The 20,020-nt window shown below is 39.2% G+C and overlaps 1 protein-coding gene across 3 annotated transcripts in view; it reads right to left on the bottom strand.

The window, feature by feature from the left end:
* Positions 1–199: 199 nt before the first annotated feature.
* Positions 200–20,020, bottom strand: part of MCM8 (minichromosome maintenance 8 homologous recombination repair factor) — a 35,228-nt gene continuing 15,407 nt past the window's right edge. For all 3 annotated transcript variants that reach the window (XM_073339675.1, XM_073339677.1, XM_073339676.1), the window contains exons 10-20: positions 18,521–18,672; positions 17,014–17,212; positions 16,046–16,076; positions 15,548–15,688; positions 12,415–12,556; positions 11,352–11,547; positions 10,869–11,088; positions 5,593–5,802; positions 4,048–4,124; positions 3,283–3,472; positions 200–1,557 (exon numbers count right to left, since the gene is read on the bottom strand). In XM_073339675.1, coding sequence (XP_073195776.1) covers positions 1,465–1,557; positions 3,283–3,472; positions 4,048–4,124; positions 5,593–5,802; positions 10,869–11,088; positions 11,352–11,547; positions 12,415–12,556; positions 15,548–15,688; positions 16,046–16,076; positions 17,014–17,212; positions 18,521–18,672 — 1,651 coding nt within the window. In that variant the 3' untranslated portion in view covers positions 200–1,464. The remainder of the gene's footprint in view (positions 1,558–3,282; positions 3,473–4,047; positions 4,125–5,592; positions 5,803–10,868; positions 11,089–11,351; positions 11,548–12,414; positions 12,557–15,547; positions 15,689–16,045; positions 16,077–17,013; positions 17,213–18,520; positions 18,673–20,020) is intronic.

Consider the following 20,020-nt stretch of genomic DNA (forward strand, 5'->3'; position numbering starts at 1 on the left):
CAGTCCTTACACCTACAAATAATTCCATTGATTTCCCATGGTAGTAAAGGAACTGCTCAGCTGGGTCCCTTTGCAGGATTGGGGCTTTAAGCTGTTTGCTGGTGAGGGGATCCTAAATCTTTCTTTCAAACTGGGATTTCATCTCAAGGCACAAAACTTCAGAGGCACAAGACTTTTCTTTAAACATAAGTTGAGGAAAGTTTATTGAATTTGTTTAAAAACCAATGCTTCCTCTTAAATAAGTAATAATCTGCCTCAAAACAAAGATGGAAAAGATCAGAAACAAAGTCTTAAAACAGAAAGCCTTCATATTCACATCTTTCTGATAAAATCTTAATCATCTTCGTAGTGACCTCAATATGTAACATTTCAGACATGTTCCCCATCTTGCATTTGTATTATGGGAAGAGGAATTACTTTAGGAAAAAACTGGATTAGCAGGCATCAAAGCAGCAGATCTTATATATACACATATATTACCTCCCTTTTGTGGGATGTCCTTGTTTAAGTCAGTTTAACAAACATCAGGAATACTACAAATTAATGCACAAAATGTATATTATATTTATGACAAAATTGCTTTAAATTTCTATGCTATTAAGTATTTAATGTCACTTGTTGACTGAATCCCAAATTTGTCTTTAATATAGATTTTAATGTATATTAAATGCATTCTATTTCACTTCTATATTTAATATGCACAATTAGAGTTTGATTTTTTCATACTGACATTTTAAATAAAATCTCAAGTACTGTATATAGCTCTTTAAAATAGTAAGCTGCAAAAGTGAAACTTTAAATAAACAAATTAATTTCTTTCAGTTAACTACCACGTTCCTTAAAACTATACACTGCATGGAGCCTCAGCATGAAAACTACCAATTTCTTGAAAACATTTCAAAATAGTGCTAAAGCTATTTAATTGATTTCATTACACTACTAAAATCTGGGTTACTCTCAAATCTTTTCAATATTACCATTTCTGATTGAGAAAATACTTTCTGTAACATTTCTATTCATTTTTAAGTAACACCAGGCATCTTAAGTTATTTGAACTGAAAGTAAAATCTATGATTGTCTTTTGATAGGATGAATGTAAATACCCATTCTCCTCTTGCTATTATCTTTGATGATGGAGAGCCTCATCTCAAATAACTCTTACTTGAACTACAGTACTTCCAAATGGCAGCATGAAATATCATCTTCTCTGAGAACACTTCTGGAAGTAAATATGGTAGTGTCCCTCATTCCTGAAAGTATTGCTTTTAAAAGGGCAGTTCTTCTGGGAGTGTCATGTCTCCGCTAATAGAAGCTTCGGACATCTGTAACATTTATTTAGGAATATCCATAGTAGACTGCAGGTTATATGGTAATGGACTCCTGGTGCAACATGTCCACCAGTTATTCCATTTCAAATATGATTACTGTGCCTCAAGAACATTTGCTTTCATTGTGGTGGTTCCTTCACATAGTTTGAAGCTGATAAACTCTTGGACCTTTTTTCAAAAGATAACCCTGGTCATTTAAAGAGCCAACAAAGCTTTCAAAATCAGATACCTGGAAGAAAAATAAAGAGTGAAATACATTTATTAAGTGTGAAAAATAATATTTATTATGTCTGATGTAAAGCAAGGTATGTTGCAATTCTTTTAAACATTTTAAAATTAATTATAGAAAGGAAATTAGTGTGAAGGGTTTAACTTCCGCCACAAACCTTTGGATCACTTGAAGGCTAAGTAAAAGTTGACTTATCTTTCCTTGCTTTCTTTCACCTCACTAAAAAAAAATGTACAGTTTACAAACATCAACATCGAAAATGCTCCTGGTTTTGCCATATGGAAAATTAGTGAAATATACCTAAATCAAAGTTTCATGACATTTCATCTGCTGAGGGAGTTTTCTGGAAGAAAAAGTGTTTCAAAAGGGGAGGAAGTGTGGGGTTGGGGGGGGGGGGACACAAAAAATCACCACAACAAAAAATATGAAAATCTTTTGCCAAACAAACACAAAAGCTCTTGGGAGAAATCCCAGCCCCTCTGAAATCAGTGACAAAACTCCCATTGACTTCAAGTGGGGTCAGGATTTCACCATAGGTCTTTATGCTATGAAAAGAGGTAGAATTTAGGGTGTGGCAAAACATTTTACACATACAGTGAAAACAGTAAATTGTAATTTTTCTTTAGTTTCACAAAAAGATAAAGAGAGGAGGGGTGACATGTTTGTGAGTTTTGAAAAGGATTCTGAGCCTTTCACCCCTAGGATACTGGTTTAGAGTGGAAATAGTCACCAAATGACAGATTGGTGACCCATGTAAAAGGAATTGGTAATCACAATTGGACAGGTTATCCACAACATTTAACCTGATAAGCAGCCTCAAGAGAGAGGGCTTGGAGATTGAAGCTACTATCTCATCCCTAGAGGAGGGCTGACGTAGGCGAAGAACAATATCACTGCCCACATTATAATCGTTCTATAGATAGAGAAATTCAGTTTCCAGCACTTTTCACAAGCACCGAAATCTTTTTTGAAAAGATTTAAAAGGTCACTTTTCACTGGATGTTCCAGGTATTCCACCATGAAGTGAAATGCAGAATTAGCTGGCAGTTATTTTCACTTGAGAAAATCAAATGTGTATAAGGTGAGTTGAAGATCACAAGATATGTTGTACTTGCTGCCTTATGTGTTTTTGATATGCTTCTCATCTGATTAGCAGTACTTTCATATTAGGAAAGTTTGGAACAAGAATGAAAACATACAGACATCAGAAGGAAGACCAGAACAGAAACACAAGAACAACATTTTCAATATGGCAGGCACAACTTTGGAGCATAAATTGGAGTGTGAGCATAAGGATTATTAATAAAGAATTATTTGCATTATTATAGTGCCCAGGGGTCCCAGATATGGACCCCATTGTGCTAGGATCTATACAAACACAGATCAAAAAATAGTTCTGGAGCCAGCAGAAGCAAAACATTCTGGGACCAACTTGTCCTTGGCAAGAAAACGTCAGAGACAAACCTTAATAATAGCAGCAAAGTTAGTGCTTGTTGATGCAAGAGGTGTAGTTAGCAAGGCTAGTGACATTAGAAACTTTACAATGGAAATGTCTCCACGACAGAGCTCAGAACATCAGCAATATGTTTTGCTCATCCCTGTTTAATGGAGAGATATGGCACTTGTCTGCTGTTTCTGATTTTAATTTCTTCATTTAATTTTTCAGCTGATAATTTTAATGATTCCTAAACTGTTTTTCAAAAGAATCTAGATTTCCCCACTTACTTTTATTTGTAGCTCCTTTGCAATCTGCCGAAGCTGTTGAAATGCAAAGAGATTGTTGTAGGTTCTTTCTGCAATATCGTTGAGGGCAGAAACAAATCTCTTTGCTTGTGACCTATTGCTCATCCCAGAACCATGCTGTGAACGCTCAAAGTCCAGTTTCCCAAACTCATCAGAGTAAGTTCCTAGCATGCTAAAAAAACACAACCAAATGAGAATCAACAGGAGGTAAAGGCAGAAATGAATGGATTGGTTTGGCAGGGTCTTGCTATTGGTCTGAAATATAAAAATGTAAGAATGAGTCATTGAAGTCTCAGGCCTCCAAAGGGGCTCACAAATTGTGCAACTCCTCCCACTAAGAATAAAGCTAGCAGTTTAGAGGCCTTCACTGGGGGGTCTGTTGGTTCACAGCAAGCATTCAGCCTCTGAGAAAGTGGAAAGACGCTTAGAGGTGCATCTTTTCTAAAAGGCAAAAAGGACTGAATCTTCCGTACACTAGTGTGATTGTATTCTTTCAGTGGTCTATAATTATAGTGGTCATGATCCAACACGATAAAATTAACATAAAAACAGGGTTGTACATTACTACATCGCCACCCTATTCAGCCAGACCCAAAGATGGACAGTTTGGCTATAGAGTTTGTATATAAATGTCAGTGGTCTGAACCATACCATCTAAGCATTCTCTTGGTTGCATGAAAAGAAGAAAAATCATATTTTTTTTAAATGAATACCAATATTTGTTCTGATTTTAACACTGTACATCACCTGTATTTCATTATTTCAATTACATCCTTAGCATCTTCTTTGGTTGATTTTTCCCTTAATTCCAGCCTTGATCGTGCCTTAAACAAAAAACATATTTAACAATTAAGCTGAAGTTATGTGGTAGCCACCACATAAAAAAGGCTTAGTCTCCATCATTCAGTCACAATGGTTGTGTCAAGTTCTGAGGACATACTTGGGACCTGATCCTGCAGGACTCAAACATAGTCACATTCTTCAGTGGAATTTGACTAATAATTGCAGGATAAAGCCCTATCAATAAGTAGCATCACTGCTACCTTCAAAACTATCTTAGTGGGTTGTGGTCTGGAAATTGTTGATTTTCTTTTTAATACTGCATTCTCTGGGCAACAACAAAAGTATGACTAATGCTGTTAGAACACAGCATTAAAATACGTGGCAATAGCGATAACATATGGGAGGAGCAGACACAGGTCCCACTCTATACGGTCAAGGAAGATTCTTCTGAGAAGCCAGATGGATATCCCTGAATCCTGCTCCTCTCCCTGTTGGCAGATACAGCAGGGGGAGAAAAGGGGAATAGGATCTAGGGAAGGATGGGCAAGTTCCCAGCCTGGGATATTTTTCTGTCATGGAAAGGCTGGGGAAGCCCTCCACAGTTCCTTATACAGCTCTTTGGGTTTTATGCGCCTCTTGCAACCAGCCATTTAAAAAGTCATCAGGATTTAGTCTTACGAGTTTGACAGTTATTTAGTTTAATGTTATTTTGGTCCATAAGCAAGAACCAGAATACCCATCTAGCATCCCAATTTGCCTTTACTTTTACAATGGGCTTAGACATAGTTTGGGATGGAAAAGCTGCTTTAATTTACTCACCCTGCTGGAGCTGTGCAGTATTGAAAGACTGTATTAGGTAATGAGGCACAGACTAATGGATTTGAGGGACAAATAAGCTGAAATGTCTGTCCTCCACTTAGCCCCTTCAGAATGGCATAAACGGTGTAAAAAATTAAGACACTTTTCTGGGTGTACCTTATTGCCTCATTGGCCTTGCCTGACAACATACGTCTAAAACAAAGGCTCCCAACTTTTCAAATTATAAAATCTCACATTGAGCCTCTGGTTTCCTCTAATGCACCCTGGAATCCAGATATTTCAAAAGAGAAGCTGGAATAATCAGCATAAGGAATGGGCACTCCTTGTGCTGTGAAGTGGTTACAAGGATCTACAGCAATTCTGATCAACACAAAACAGAGGGAATAGAAGCAGGCTGGGAGCCACAAGTCAATTGCTTGCAACTCCCTTGTGGAGTCTGATCTCTCCTCCCCCTTTTCTGAGGTTGGAAACTTAATATCAAAGGGCTTCTTTACACAGTCAATATGCAGCAAACTGGGATGTAAATTTACAGAGCATTAGCCAGCTGCACACTAACTGGCCCTGTGGATCTTTTCCTCACTAAACACACATGGTCACGTTAGCTGTCAGAAGTTCCTGGGAGTGTTAATAGCTATATTAAAAAGAATACTTAGGGTGCCAGAAGCAAAAAATATTACTCTGGAAGCGTACCTCTGTAAGCCGAATGAGTGACTCCAGTTGCCTTGTGGTGATAGGTGCGCTGTCCACCCCTTGGTTCTGTTTCCGGAGCTCAAGATAGAATTCCTGGAGGACCTGAGCAGCTTCTGGAGATAACTTGGGGTGGACATACTGCCGAGCATATCCCACATACTTCCTCAATAGCTGGTGTGGAATGGCATCAAAATTTTCTCCAGGCATGACCTAAGCCAATTACAAACACATCTCTCATGTTCATGGACTCTAAGTTACAACAGGATTACAGTATTCAGTGCGTTTTTTTTATACACTGGTCTTTCTTCTATGAACTCAATTCTCAGTTCTCAACTGGGTGTGCATAATAAATGATAGTTTGGTCACTTCCGGACAGAACAAACCTCTAGTCTGCGTTGAAGAAAAGTGACTGTGCCAAATGCAACTGGGCAATATCAAGAGTCCTCTTTCAAAAAGACTCTTCGCAATATATGAGAACGAACCTGAAAAGGTGACTATACTGAATCAAATCATTGGTGTGGTTTAAGATTAGAATCTGGCAGATATAATTTTATGGCCCAAAAAAAAAAATAAAGAGAACAAGCTCTATTTTTCTTGTTGTTGTATAAACCTAGTAAGACACGGTCCCTGAAGAGTTCTGATCCTGCAATTAATCCCAGTGGGCAGTGGACTTCTGTGCCCATATGACACATGGCCAGAAAGGGTTAAGCATCCTGCAGAATAAATGACTCAAATTCAACCCTTAAAAACATATGGGGAGATAATGTTTGTGTTTTTGTGTACTTACATATATATGCATCCGATGAAGTGAACTGTAGCTCATGAAAGCTTAGGCTCAAATAAATTGGTTAGTCTCTAAGGTGCCACAAGTACTCCTTTTCTTTTTACATATATATTGGTAGTGGTCAACAATGTAATCAAAGGTTTCAGAGGAACAGCCGTGTTAGTCTGTATTCGCAAAAAGAAAAGGAGTACTTGTGGCACCTTAGAGACTAACCAATTTATTTGAGCATGAGCTTTCGTGAGCGACAGCTCACTTCATCAGATGTTTACCGTGGAAACTGCAGCAGACTTTATATACACACAGAAATCATGAAACAATACCTCCTCCCACCCCACTGTCCTGCTGGTAATAGCTTATCTAAAGTGATCAACAGGTGGGCCATTTCCAGCACAAATCCAGGTTTTCTCACCCTCCACCCCCCCACACAAATTCACTCTCCTGCTGGTGCTAGCCCATCCAAAGTGACAACTCTTTACATAATCAAGTCGGGCTATTTCCTGCATAGATCAAGGTTTTCTCACATCCCCCCCACCCCCATACACACACAAACTCACTCTCCTGCTGGTAATAGCTCATCTAAACTGACCATTCTCCAGGTTTAAATCCAAGTTAAACCAGAACATCTGGGGGGGGGGGGGCGGTAGGAAAAAACAAGAGGAAACAGGCTACCTTGCATAATGACTTAGCCACTCCCAGTCTCTATTTAAGCCTAAATTAATAGTATCCAATTTGCAAATGAATTCCAATTCAGCAGTTTCTCGCTGGAGTCTGGATTTGAAGTTTTTTTGTTTTAAGATAGCAACCTTCATGTCTGTGATTGCGTGACCAGAGAGATTGAAGTGTTCTCCGACTGGTTTATGAATGTTATAATTCTTGACATCTGATTTGTGTCCATTTATTCTTTTACGTAGAGACTGTCCAGTTTGACCAATGTACATGGCAGAGGGGCATTGCTGGCACATGATGGCATAGATCACATTGGTGGATGTGCAGGTGAACGAGCCTCTGATAGTGTGGCTGATGTTATTAGGCCCTGTGATGGTGTCCCCTGAATAGATATGTGGGCACAATTGGCAACGGGCTTTGTTGCAAGGATAAGTTCCTGGGTTAGTGGTTCTGTTGTGTGGTATGTGGTTGTTGGTGAGTATTTGCTTCAGGTTGCGGGGCTGTCTGTAGGCAAGGACTGGCCTGTCTCCCAAGACTTGTGAGAGTGTTGGGTCATCCTTTAGGATAGGTTGTAGATCCTTAATAATGCGTTGGAGGGGTTTTAGTTGGGGGCTGAAGGTGACGGCTAGTGGCGTTCTGTTATTTTCTTTGTTAGGCCTGTCCTGTAGTAGGTAACTTCTGGGAACTCTTCTGGCTCTATCAATCTGTTTCTTTACTTCTGCAGGTGGGTATTGTAGTTGTAAGAAAGCTTGACAGAGATCTTGTAGGTGTTTGTCTCTGTCTGAGGGGTTGGAGCAAATGCGGTTGTATCGCAGAGCTTGGCTGTAGACGATGGATCGTGTGGTGTGGTCAGGGTGAAAGCTGGAGGCATGCAGGTAGGAATAGAGGTCAGTAGGTTTACGGTATAGGGTGGTGTTTATGTGGCCATTGTTTATTAGCACTGTAGTGTCCAGGAAGTGGATCTCTTGTGTGGACTGGACCAGGCTGAGGTTGGTGGTGGGATGGAAATTGTTGAAATCATGGTGGAATTCCTCAAGGGCTTCTTTTCCATGGGTCCAGATGATGAAGATGTCATCAATATAGCGCAAGTAGAGTAGGGGCTTTAGGGGACGAGAGCTGAGGAAGCGTTGTTCTAAATCAGCCATAAAAATGTTGGCATACTGTGGGGCCATGCGGGTACCCATAGCAGTGCCGCTGATCTGAAGGTATACATTGTCCCCAAATGTGAAATAGTTATGGGTAAGGACAAAGTCACAAAGTTCAGCCACCAGGTTAGCCGTGACATTATCGGGGATAGTGTTCTTGACGGCTTGTAGTCCATCTTTGTGTGGAATGTTGGTGTAGAGGGCTTCTACATCCATAGTAGCCAGGATGGTGTTATCAGGAAGATCACCGATGGATTGAAGTTTCCTCAGGAAGTCAGTGGTGTCTCGAAGGTAGCTGGGAGTGCTGGTAGCGTAGGGCCTGAGGAGGGAGTCTACATAGCCAGACAATCCTGCTGTCAGGGTGCCAATGCCTGAGATGATGGGGCGCCCAGGATTTCCAGGTTTATGGATCTTGGGTAGTAGATAGAATATCCCAGGTCGGGGTTCCAGGGGTGTGTCTGTGCGGATTTGATCTTGTGCTTTTTCAGGAAGTTTCTTGAGCAAATGCTGTAGTTGCTTTTGGTAACTCTCAGTGGGATCATAGGGTAATGGCTTGTAGAAACTCGTGTTGGAGAGCTGCCGAGCAGCCTCTTGTTCATATTCCGACCTATTCATGATGACAACAGCACTTCCTTTGTCAGCCTTTTTGATTATGATGTCAGAGTTGTTTCTGAGGCTGTGGATGGCATTGCGTTCCGCATGGCTGAGGTTATGGGGCAAGTGATGCTGCTTTTCCACAATTTCAGCCCGTGCACGTCGGCGGAAGCACTCTATGTAGAAGTCCAGTCTGCTGTTTCGACCTTCAGGAGGAGTCCATCTAGAATCCCTCTTTCTGTAGTGTTGGCAGGGAGACCTCTGTGGATTAGTATGTTGTTCAGAGGTATTTTGGAAATATTCCTTGAGACGGAGACGTCGAAAATAGGATTCTAGGTCACCACAGAACTGTATCATGTTCGTGGGGGTGGAGGGGCAGAAGGAGAGGCCCCGAGATAGAACAGCTGCTTCTGCTGGGCTGAGAGTATAGTTGGATAGGTTAACAATATTGCTAGGTGGGGTGAGGGAACCATTGCTGTGGCCCCTTGTAGCATGTAGTAGTTTAGAAAGTTTAGTGTCTTTTTTCTTTTGTAGACTGTTAATTCAGAGATTAAAAGAACATCTTAACATTTAAATGAACTGTAAACATAGACTATCGCTGTATTCATCTCTCTTTGAAGTGTATAGCAAATCATCTGCAAATGGTGGAAAGACAGGCAATTGCCTTGTGTTAATCTGTGTGGATAATTACCAGCTATGCTTAGGAAATGGGTCCACTTCAAAGTTCACATGAGTGCCTGTTGTTCAACTAAGGACTTCAACCTGTCAAAGAAGATCTGGAATTGTATATACAAGACCTTTGGGTCCCAATCCTTTTAATCTCAGATCTGCTTGAGATTTCATACAGGGGAAGGCTAAGCCATAAAGATTGAGATCCCAGTCCGAAGCTGGAACACCCTGAATAAGATATTGGACATTGGACTATAACCTATGGACTAAATTCTAAAAGAACTCTTTGCAACTTCAAAGCTCACCATCTCTGCTATGAATCTGAACCTCAAGAATTGAACTCATGTCTGTATGTATAGTGACCTTTTAACCATACTCTCACTCTTTTCTTTCTTAATAGATTTTAGTTTAGTTAATAAGAGTTGGCTGTAAGCGTGTATTTGGATAAGATCTGGAACATTCATTAACCTAAGAGGTAATGTGTCCTATTCCTTGGGATTGGTAGATTTTTTTTATATGATGAGTAAGATTTTCATTAATCCTCATCATATCTGACTTGGGTGTCTAGGTGGAAGCCTGAGGCTGCGTTACTTTAAGGGAACTGTGTTGTTGACTTCTGAGTAACCAGTGAGGTAATAAAGAAGCTGTTTTGTGCTGGCTTGGTAAATCTAAGTATTGGAATATACACCAGCTTTGGGGTCTGCCCCATTCTTTGCAGCTCACCCTAATTGAATGAGCTCACCTGGCTCCCCTGGGAATCCGGTCACAGAGCCCCACAGACATCAACAGGTCCCCACCCACACAGTGTTCACTGCAGGATCAGGGCTAAAGACACACACACCAGGGAAGAACCAAACAAGGAGGCAGGTGGGACAAGTGAGAACAGGGTAAACAAAATTATATGGTTATTTGAAAGTTAATCACTTACACTTGTTTTCATTTAGGAGAGAAACCAGGGGTGAAATGGGGGAGGAGAATGTAGGACAAGACAGGGAGTAGACAGGTGGAGAAGGAGAAGAGAAAAACAGAGGGAGTGGAAACTGGAAGGAGAAACCGGAGGAGGAAGGCGAGGAAATCCACAAAGTAGCATTGGTAGATGTAGGAAGGAACCACCATCCCCAAGAGCAAAAAAAAAATGTAAAACTTAAAAAACTGAGCAAAATCTGAGCCTCACCAGGGTGGGACGGTGTAAAGGTGGTTCCGGGGGACTAGGCTTGCCCCACTTTCCCACCATCCACCCTGCAAGAGCTGCTAGTGCAGGCAATTGGCAGGACCTGTGGAGCATAGGGACTTTCTATAGACATCCCTTGGCTCTTTAAGGCTGGAGTTGGTTCCCCACATGGAAAGTGGAAGGGGAAACTGCTGAGATCCAACACCAGGGGAGATGAGCAAAATAAAATGGAAGGAGAAAATTCTACCTTTAATTTTTCTGATAATGGTTTAGCTGAGACTGCTTCAAGGATGGAGGTGTTTGAATCCTGTGTGTTGGTGCGAGTCACTACCGCACTGCTGTGTACTGCCTGTTTTCCAGCTCGCATTGCCATCACATGCTCAGAAAGCAAATGGTCATGATCTTCATTCGGAGTGTCCAGCAGGATAAATACCAAGTCAAACCTGGACAATAAGGCACTCCCCATTCTAGACAAAAATAATACATTGCTTATAAAAACAGACACAATGGAACTCTAGAGCAACTTTACCTATTATCCTGCTTCACAAGTACGACTCAAGAAATAAATCTGTGTTGACAGCTGAAATGAAAGCAATATTATAATAAAACCTACCATCATCTTCCAGGAAACTAAAGTGCCATTATTCACAAACTGACTTGACAGAAAAAACAAAACAAAAAACAACTTCCTCTTGCAAGCCACATAATTAACATTTCAAAAAGTGCTTACTTTAAATTCTCAGAGACCGTTTTGGCTTTGTTATAATGTCCCCCAACTGGATTTGCTGCAGCAATGATAGATGTCCTAGCTGGCAAGCTGCAAACAATGCCAGCCTTAGCAAGGCTGATACTTTGCTGTTCCATGGCTTCCAGCAAAGCTTGGTGTTGGCTTCCCATCTTATCAAATTCATCTATTCCACAAATACCTGGAAACATAATTAACATAGAATAAAAGGTATCAGAAAACACACAGGTCAATGTCCAAATATATGCCTCTGATCCAATACTGCACCTTGAGCCTAATCCAAAGTCCACTCATTGCAATGTTCCCCTCAGCACTGTCAGCATGGCTTGCCTCCTTTCCATGCTGCCCCTGGGACTCTACTGGTGGATTTGTAAGTCTGGAGGGGCAAGTATTAGAGGCAGGGATCAAACTGGTCTGGCTCTCGACAGCTGTCTGGGCATGCACAATTTTCTGATGACTCCCAACTTGCACTCCAGAATCTAAGCTTTCATTTAAAAAAGTTGGAGCCAAGATTCTTTGTTTAAAAAAAAAAAAAGGGGGGGGGGGGGGACGCCTAACTAAGGAGCCTGTCTTTCAGAAGTGCTAAGCGCCCAGCAGTTCCCATTTAGGTCAACTGACATGCAGAAATTTTGAAAATCTGGCCACTTAAGCACCTAAATAAAGGACTTTCTGCAAATTTTAGAAGCCTAATTTTACACACCCAATCCTCACCAAGGGGGACCAAGTCCACAAAGACCAGTGGAGTCTATCAGGGTTTCCAAGACCCAGTAGGAGGAAGCCAAGCTGGAGGAGACCAGCAGAGAATAAAGAATCACACTTTGAACATTTGCGCAAATTTCTTAAGATCCTATGCTTAAGAATAAAGTTATTTAAAAAAAAAAGTTAGCCTCAGATCTGCAGTTAGTAGTAGCAGCATACATATGTTAATCCTAGACTCAATATCCCAGTGCTAGCATTTCAAATATTATTTGGTTTGAGGGAAAATCTGAGCGAAATGTTTAGCTAAAAACATTTGTCCATTCAATTTAGTTGCAGTTTAGTGTGTTACCTTGATCTCCAAGCACCAGAGCACCAGCTTCCAAAGCAAAATCCCCAGAGGTACTATCTCTAGACAGAGTCACAGTCAAGCCAGAGGTGGTGGTGGTGTTGCCACAAACATACACACCGCGAGGAGCAATATTGCAAACTGCCTGTGGAAAACAATCACACTTTTTAAAAAAGTTACAGAACCATAGTATGTGGAGTTGTAACTTACTCATACTAGACAAATACATAAATTTTTTCCCATTTGTGGTATTTGACCTTTTTTGCTCTTTTCAATTTAACGTGAGTCAATAGTATAATAGTTATTAACTGAGTACCCCTAGAGAGATACATCCAGAACGGCAGAAGGTAGGAAGCATTTTTGGTTGCATGCTTGGGGTCAAAGTACTATCTGCTAGGTTATCGTAAACCTTGAGACAATGCGACATGACATGGATTTGGATGTACTAGATTAAGGTGCTGTAAGGGTTAATTAGATCACCTATATTAGAAAGAATTTTATATTGATATTATTTTTCAAAAACAAAGCAGTGCAGATTTAAGCAGATATTAAAAAACCCACCCAAATACAACATTCATCACTGACATGCAGCCACATCACATAGCAATTGCCAGACTGGAGGTCCGTCTGGCCTAGTACCCAGTCTCTAATTGTAGCCAGCACCAGATGCTTTGGAGGAAGGTATAAGGAGTGCTCCCAGAAGTAAGAGTGGGATGTGGGATTATCTGTCCCCCAAACAAGGTCTCCTCATGGTCTCTAATAGTTAAGATACTGTCTCAACCTTGAAGCATTAGGTCTCTACAGAAGTTTGAGAAAAGTGAAAAAAAATACAGCATAACATTTCTCCAAGTTTCCTTTTCCATGTGGGAAGGCAGACAAAGCAATGGCTCCAGTTAAATTTGGCTAGTGCACTCCAGTTAACACCACTGCTCTTTTCCAAAGAACCTTTAGTGCCAAGTGACCAGCAGCTGTTTTATTTAAAAAAAAAAAAAAAAAAGCACAAAAGCTACAAAATGTTCCTGAAGATTATGCCAGAACAATATTTGTTCAGCACTGATTCCAAGGGAAAAGTGTTGACTATTGGACCATCAGCACCAACTACTACTGAGCTTTGGTTTTTCCTAGAAGCTTTTCCACAAAAATTCTGATCTGGACAAACCTTGCAGTGTGATCTTGTCATATCTCAGAATGGCTGCAGGCCAACTTTTTGTGAATGACATCAAAGTATTTAGTAAAGAAAGAGAAAACAAATCTTTCACTGTGTGCAAATGGACTGCTTTTTAGGGTGAAACAGGAACAAGTAGTTTAAATATTTATTTAAAAGCCATTTATGCAAACTTGGCTTAGGTATTCTAAACCATCATCACAGCTGTGCCAATAGTAAAAATTAATCATGCAATTGTAAAAATTAATTGCGCAATTAAAAACGTAATTGTGCAATTAAATTGCAATTCATTTTTTTTAGTTAATCATATGAGTTAACTGCAATTAATTGGCAACCCTACTTTTTAAAACATAAAACTTTGTGCCGGCTAGTGAAATATTTAAAGACTACTGTAGAGCTCGCTCAGCTCTACTTAGTCTGAAAAGGAGCACATAAGAATCATACTGATCAGAATGTGTTTTGCAAATACTGTTAATAGAATAAGGTACATGTGACAAGATACTGCTCTCAACAGAAGATGCTTTTAGGGAGAAGGACACCGGGAGAGGGGAGCAAAGAAACATGTATTCCGTTATAATTACCTCTCCTTTAGTTCCTTCTTTGAATTCTACCTCTATCACTCACATGTTCTAATTTTAAAGATTCACACATTATCTACCTGTTTTCTGGATTTCTCGGTCAACACAATGTTTTCCTTTTATTCTGCTTTTCTATCATGATTCTTCTCTCTCATGAGAGATTTATGCCAGATAGTAACTGAGGTCATACACTTTAGAAAGTAAATTAAGTGCATATTATCAGTCCCACAGAAAATGACTTTTTCCTGGCAATAGTACTTAAAATTACTGCTTTTCCATCTTAACGCAATTTCCTGACAGTGACATGTTATGAAAAACATGAAATGATATCAATAATGCACATTTTAAAAATCTGCAAAAGCACCTTAGAAATATGAGAATTCTAAATGAATGTAGCAATAATCAGACTAACTCCTCTTAGATAACCACTGAAGCAATGTCATTAGGACCTGTGTGTCACTCAAAAATACTGTCAGTAGATTTACCAAAAGGTCTCAGATATAGCCCATGACCTTGTTATCACAATAGGCTGGGCGTTCTGAATATGACTATTCCTCAAAAAGTAACTCCAACAATAATACTTTGTGATTCTATGGGACCTTCTGTCCAAATATCTCACAGCTCTTTTTACCACGGGTGTACTCAAACTCAATAAAATAATTGTTGCAAACTACGTATTTTATTCCCCATTTGCAGATGTGGAAACTGAGACAAAGAGATTAAGAGGGAGATTTTCAATTAAATTAATATTGGAGGTCACTGAGAGCTAGATGCCTAACTGTTGTTTGTGCCATTTAAAACCTCTCAAGTGATTCTCCCAAGGTCACACAGGGCATCAAAGGCAGAACCAAGAATAAAATCCAGACTTCCCAACTCTCAGTTCTGTGTCTCAACCACAGGACCATCCTTGCCCTCATTCATTACATAAAAGCATACCATAGAAGTGACAGATATTCAATTTGCATGAGTTATACTGGCTGCTGTACTCAAGTCACCACTTGCGAACTTATCGATGTCATTGTGACAAATGAAAATAAAATGAGACCCCTTTCGAGATAAATATAAAATACATATCACAGAACAGAACGGTTGTGCAATTATCTGGAGAACTACTCATGTTGAACAGTGAATGTCTAAATGAGAGTATGACAAAAGGAGAAAAATGTGAGTGTTCGTTTTAGTCAGAATTCACAACAACTAGGGACAAAAATGTGGGGTTTAGTAAATTATATACTTTAAAGGGAGACTTTCTAAATTATATACAAAGGGACAGTCTCTCACTGAACGAATGGTTGTGTGTAAGCAAAAGACTAAATAGAAAGGTTTAGAGTTAAAGGGAAAAATGCATTCTCTCTCCATTAGCTAAGTTTAATAGTAGTAAATGAACCCATACTTGCAACATTTGACTCTTTCCTAATCCAGGATCTCCAACCACCAGAAGATGAGGGTCTCCTCGCACTGGAATTCTGTTTTTGTCATCCACATATTTTTGGCATCCTCCAAACAATGCCAGTGCCAAACCTGCCTTTACAATCTATAATGGTACATACAAATGCTAGTCAGCATTAGACAACAGCTACCATTACTAACAATTGCTTCATAGTAAATTAAGACACAGAAAGAAAACATTGTGTACTGTAGAAGAAAAAAAAAGTTCCAAGGGACTGAACTCCCACCATTACCCAATGCACTACTTATTTCTCATTTGGGGGTTTCTATGGGTGTTTTGACACAGGAAAAAGAAAAAACAGTTTATGCAAAAATAAACTTTTAAAAAAGAAATTCATTTTTTCCACCTCGCCAACCTTTAAAAGGTCTTGGAAGTTTACTGAGGCAAATTTGTAATGGAAGTTTGAATTTAGAATGAAAGCAAAGTTCTAAAATTACTTACCTCATGGCCATAGATAGTAGGACAAAGTGAGCTGAAAAACCCAAGACATCTGACATTAGTATGTGATTAATAGAAATCTCTTATTACCATTTGTCCCATCTCAATTACAAAACTAGTTTCTCTACTGCAACAAGTTCCATAGAAATTCACTTTCTTGTCTAATTCCCAGCAAAACCAGGGTTGTTGGGTTTTTTTTTTAAATGCTCTGTCAAAGTTCTTGAAATTTCTGGACACTTAAGCATGCTTGTCATCATAGAGAGCAGTACTCCACTGAAATCTGTACACACACAAATGAGAACCTGTTACACCGTGGTTGCTGAACCCACTCATATCTGGAACAGAACTACTTTTAATCATCATAAGTCTATTGCTCAACTGTGCTGGAGTATGAACGAGGTCTTGTATTCCACGGGTTTAGCTGCAGCATCCTGGAATCCTCCAGTGGTACTGCATGGTCTGTTTCATGTCCGCGGCTTGGCTCTCCTGTCCCCTCCCCCAGTGCTGCTCCATAGGCAGAGCATAGAAAAGAACCATGCAAGATGTGCAAGCTGCTGAGGCAATGGTCTCAGACATCTAAAAATAAAGAGTGTAGCAGTTGAAAAACAGGGGAAAGAAGAAAGGCAGAAGGAAAGAGATACCACAGGAGTGAACATGTGTATGCACTTATTTTAAGAACAGTGTTCTTTTGAAGTACAATATTTATATTCCGGGGCAAATGAAAGTTCAACAACTAGTTAAAACTATAAATATATTTGATTGACTTCACCTCCCACCCTTGGACTAAAAGAGGGATATAGGCACAAGTACACAAGGGTGTACTTCATTTAAGTTACTTGTCCCAGATTGACTGCTTCGGAGGGATCAAGATGTAGGATAGCAAATAATGAACCACACACTTGAAAGTACCAGAAGGGAAAAGCTGTGGTGCTTTTATATCTAAATTGCTAGAGGTGTGAGAGACAACATACTTGACAATTAGCTTGAAAAGATTTTCCTCAGCTTGAATCTCTTGAACAGCATAAAGATCTTTAAGTGAAAACTCCATGCATACTCGGTGATTAGTCCCATCTTCAGAATTCATTACTTTTTGTCCTTTACCGTTGCTGACAGAGTTTGCCTCAATGTACAACAGGAACATACATTTGTCATTTTTGTTCCTAGATGCTCCTGTTAGATTACAAAGACGATCAAAAAATCAAAAATAGGAAGCCATGTTTTTATCTAAGTATTGGAGTTATGCACAGGTAGTGATTAAAATAATTCAGAAATTTTAAAATCCATGTGCTAATTAAAACTTGGGACATATTAGTAATGATAACATATAGCAAATTAAAATGTCTAACCCATGATCACAGTTCCTGAATACTAGAAGATATATTCCTTGAATAATTTAGGGGAAACTATTTTGAACAACTGCTTCCTCAAAGCCTGATAAAAAGCCAGAAAAAGCTTCTGGTGACACATTGAGATTCAGAGCTTTATAAAAGGGAAAAGAATGTTGTTTAATTTACTAAAAGTTCAGCACATACTCAAGTGATTCGCTTGATCAGGGCCTGAATGAAATGCAAGATCAATTTTATTCTATTCGAAATTTTAACCTTGGAAACAGAGAGCATTGTGCCTCTCTGAACATTCTAAGTGTCTTTAGCCTGATCTACTATAAAATTAAACAAATACACTATTTTATTCTTAAAACAATTTTTTAAAATAAAAATCTTGTAGCAGAAAACATAGAAAAAATGTTAAAGATACAGATAGCGTTTAATTTTTAACAGAAAATTACTGATCAGTTATAAAGCACCATGGTTCACCAACTGATCATGACAATTCTTTGTAACATTCTCAATTAACAGCATTTGTAAGGTTTCTTCAAGCAGAGAGAAGCAAGCCATGAAAGAATGTGCAGCCATAACAGGTCCCTTAATATTTTTTATTTATTTATTTATTTATTTAAATAACCTTGATAACCACCCCCTTCAAATGAAAGATAAAAAGCGTCATAAGACTATTCTAGAAACAAATCTGGAAAATGGAATCCATCTGAACACCTTGTTTGCTTTACTCTGGACAGAAGATCTTTCTATCCAACTGACTTTCTAGAACATGAGAAGCCTGTACTGATAGTTGAGACACAGTTCCTCATCCTTAACAGAGCACGAGTGCTGCTACAAGACACACACACTGCCGACTGCACAAGAGTCAGTTAAGGTCAGGGGATGTTAAGGTGTACACTGCTCTCCTCCCAGTTGCGTATTTTGTCCTCTCTCTTTTTCACTACAGAGCCTTATCTGTTCAACAGCTTTCCCCTATACATTTCACTTATTTCTAAAAAAAAAAAAAAAAATGCAACGAATAAGTGATACTTTAGGCTTTGAGAGAAAAATCAGTAACTAGAGAACAAAGAGTAAGCTTTTGTTTAGCATTGTGCAAGATTCAGAAGGCGATAAGAAAAAATTCAACCCAGATGTACTGTACCTTCTTCGGTGTTTGACACCTTAACAATTCCTGTGATCGTGACCATATCTCCTGGGACACAGCTGTCTACAAGATCCTGAATCAGCTCACATTCTATTGTGCGAGGAATTCGACCTGCTTCTCGCTGATCATCTGACATGAGTTCCTGAACCCTAAAATACAAACAGCATATCAAAGACCAGTCTGCAGTGTTTCTGTTTAAGTTCTTATATAAAAGTCCTCACATTTATGCTTCAAAGCAATCATTTTTGATTTGGTGAGAAGGGAGAAGACAGACTGATAACATTGGAAATAGTGCTGTTAAAAGAAAATCAGGAAATTCCAAAAGTTTTAAGTGTTTCCAGGACCAGAGACTTAATAAGTACTTCAATTTTTCTTCTGCAAATACTTCAAAGCATATTTCCAAAGACCCCTAACTTTATGAACTCTAGATTAAAACTGTCAATTCTACAACTCAGTGAGGTCCAATTACATGTAAATTCAAACTGTAAAAATGTTTTCAGTAATCTGCATGAGGTGAGCAGGGAAATGCTGATGACACTAATATTGTGTTTTATTTTCATCCTCTAACTTAAAAAAGGGTTTACAGCAATTGGGTCAAGTGTTCAAAAAAGTCCATATTAGAGCGACGACAAAGCAAACATCATCCTAAAGGGAGAATTTTGGAGGTGATTATCAGAGAGAGAAATCAGGGTTATAATTTTATGAATTTTGCCAGTTTTACGGTAGTAGTCAAGCATAATCTTGGGTTACAAAACAGCCATGTTGGTTTTCCTACCATCACAGCTTTATGTGGACAAACCCTGATGTTTTTCCTGATTGCAGCCTCCACATGCTACCAAAATACAAATAATAAATGATAATTTGCACTGTAGGCTACTGTAGCTCTTCTATACTTTCCAACATAGAAATGAGTGTTACACTTGCTTCAGTTTTCAGAGTAACAGCCGTGTTAGTCTGTATTCGCAAAAAGAAAAGGAGGACTTGTGGCACCTTAGAGACTAACCAATATATTTGAGCATAAGCTTTCGTGAGCTACAGCTCACTTCATCGGATGCATACTGTGGATCTTCTGTATTTTCCACAGTATGCATCCGATGAAGTGAGCTGTAGCTCACGAAAGCTTATGCTCAAATAAATTGGTTAGTCTCTAAGGTGCCACAAGTCCTCCTTTTCTACTTGCTTCAGTGAATTTTCTTTCCCTTCTAAATATGTTTACATTTATTTATAAATATATATATCCATCCTTTAAATATTCTTTTCCCCCAGTCTTTATCTATCATGTGGAATATTCATTTTATAACCTTCAAAATTAAATACACATCCTTCTAAATGCAGGAGCCAGCTCCCCCTAATTTCAGCTTTTGGGGGAGAACAGAGGGGAGAAAAGCAATTTTTATACGTCATTGCTCCTCCATCCCCCAATCCATAAGTCTTAATTATGACTTGCTCCCAACCCCTTACTCCTTCAGGAGGGCAGCAGTAAAGTCACAGAATGGC

The sequence above is a fragment of the Lepidochelys kempii genome, chromosome 3, assembly GCF_965140265.1.
Source record: "Lepidochelys kempii isolate rLepKem1 chromosome 3, rLepKem1.hap2, whole genome shotgun sequence".
In the NCBI taxonomy this organism is placed as follows: domain Eukaryota; kingdom Metazoa; phylum Chordata; order Testudines; family Cheloniidae; genus Lepidochelys; species Lepidochelys kempii.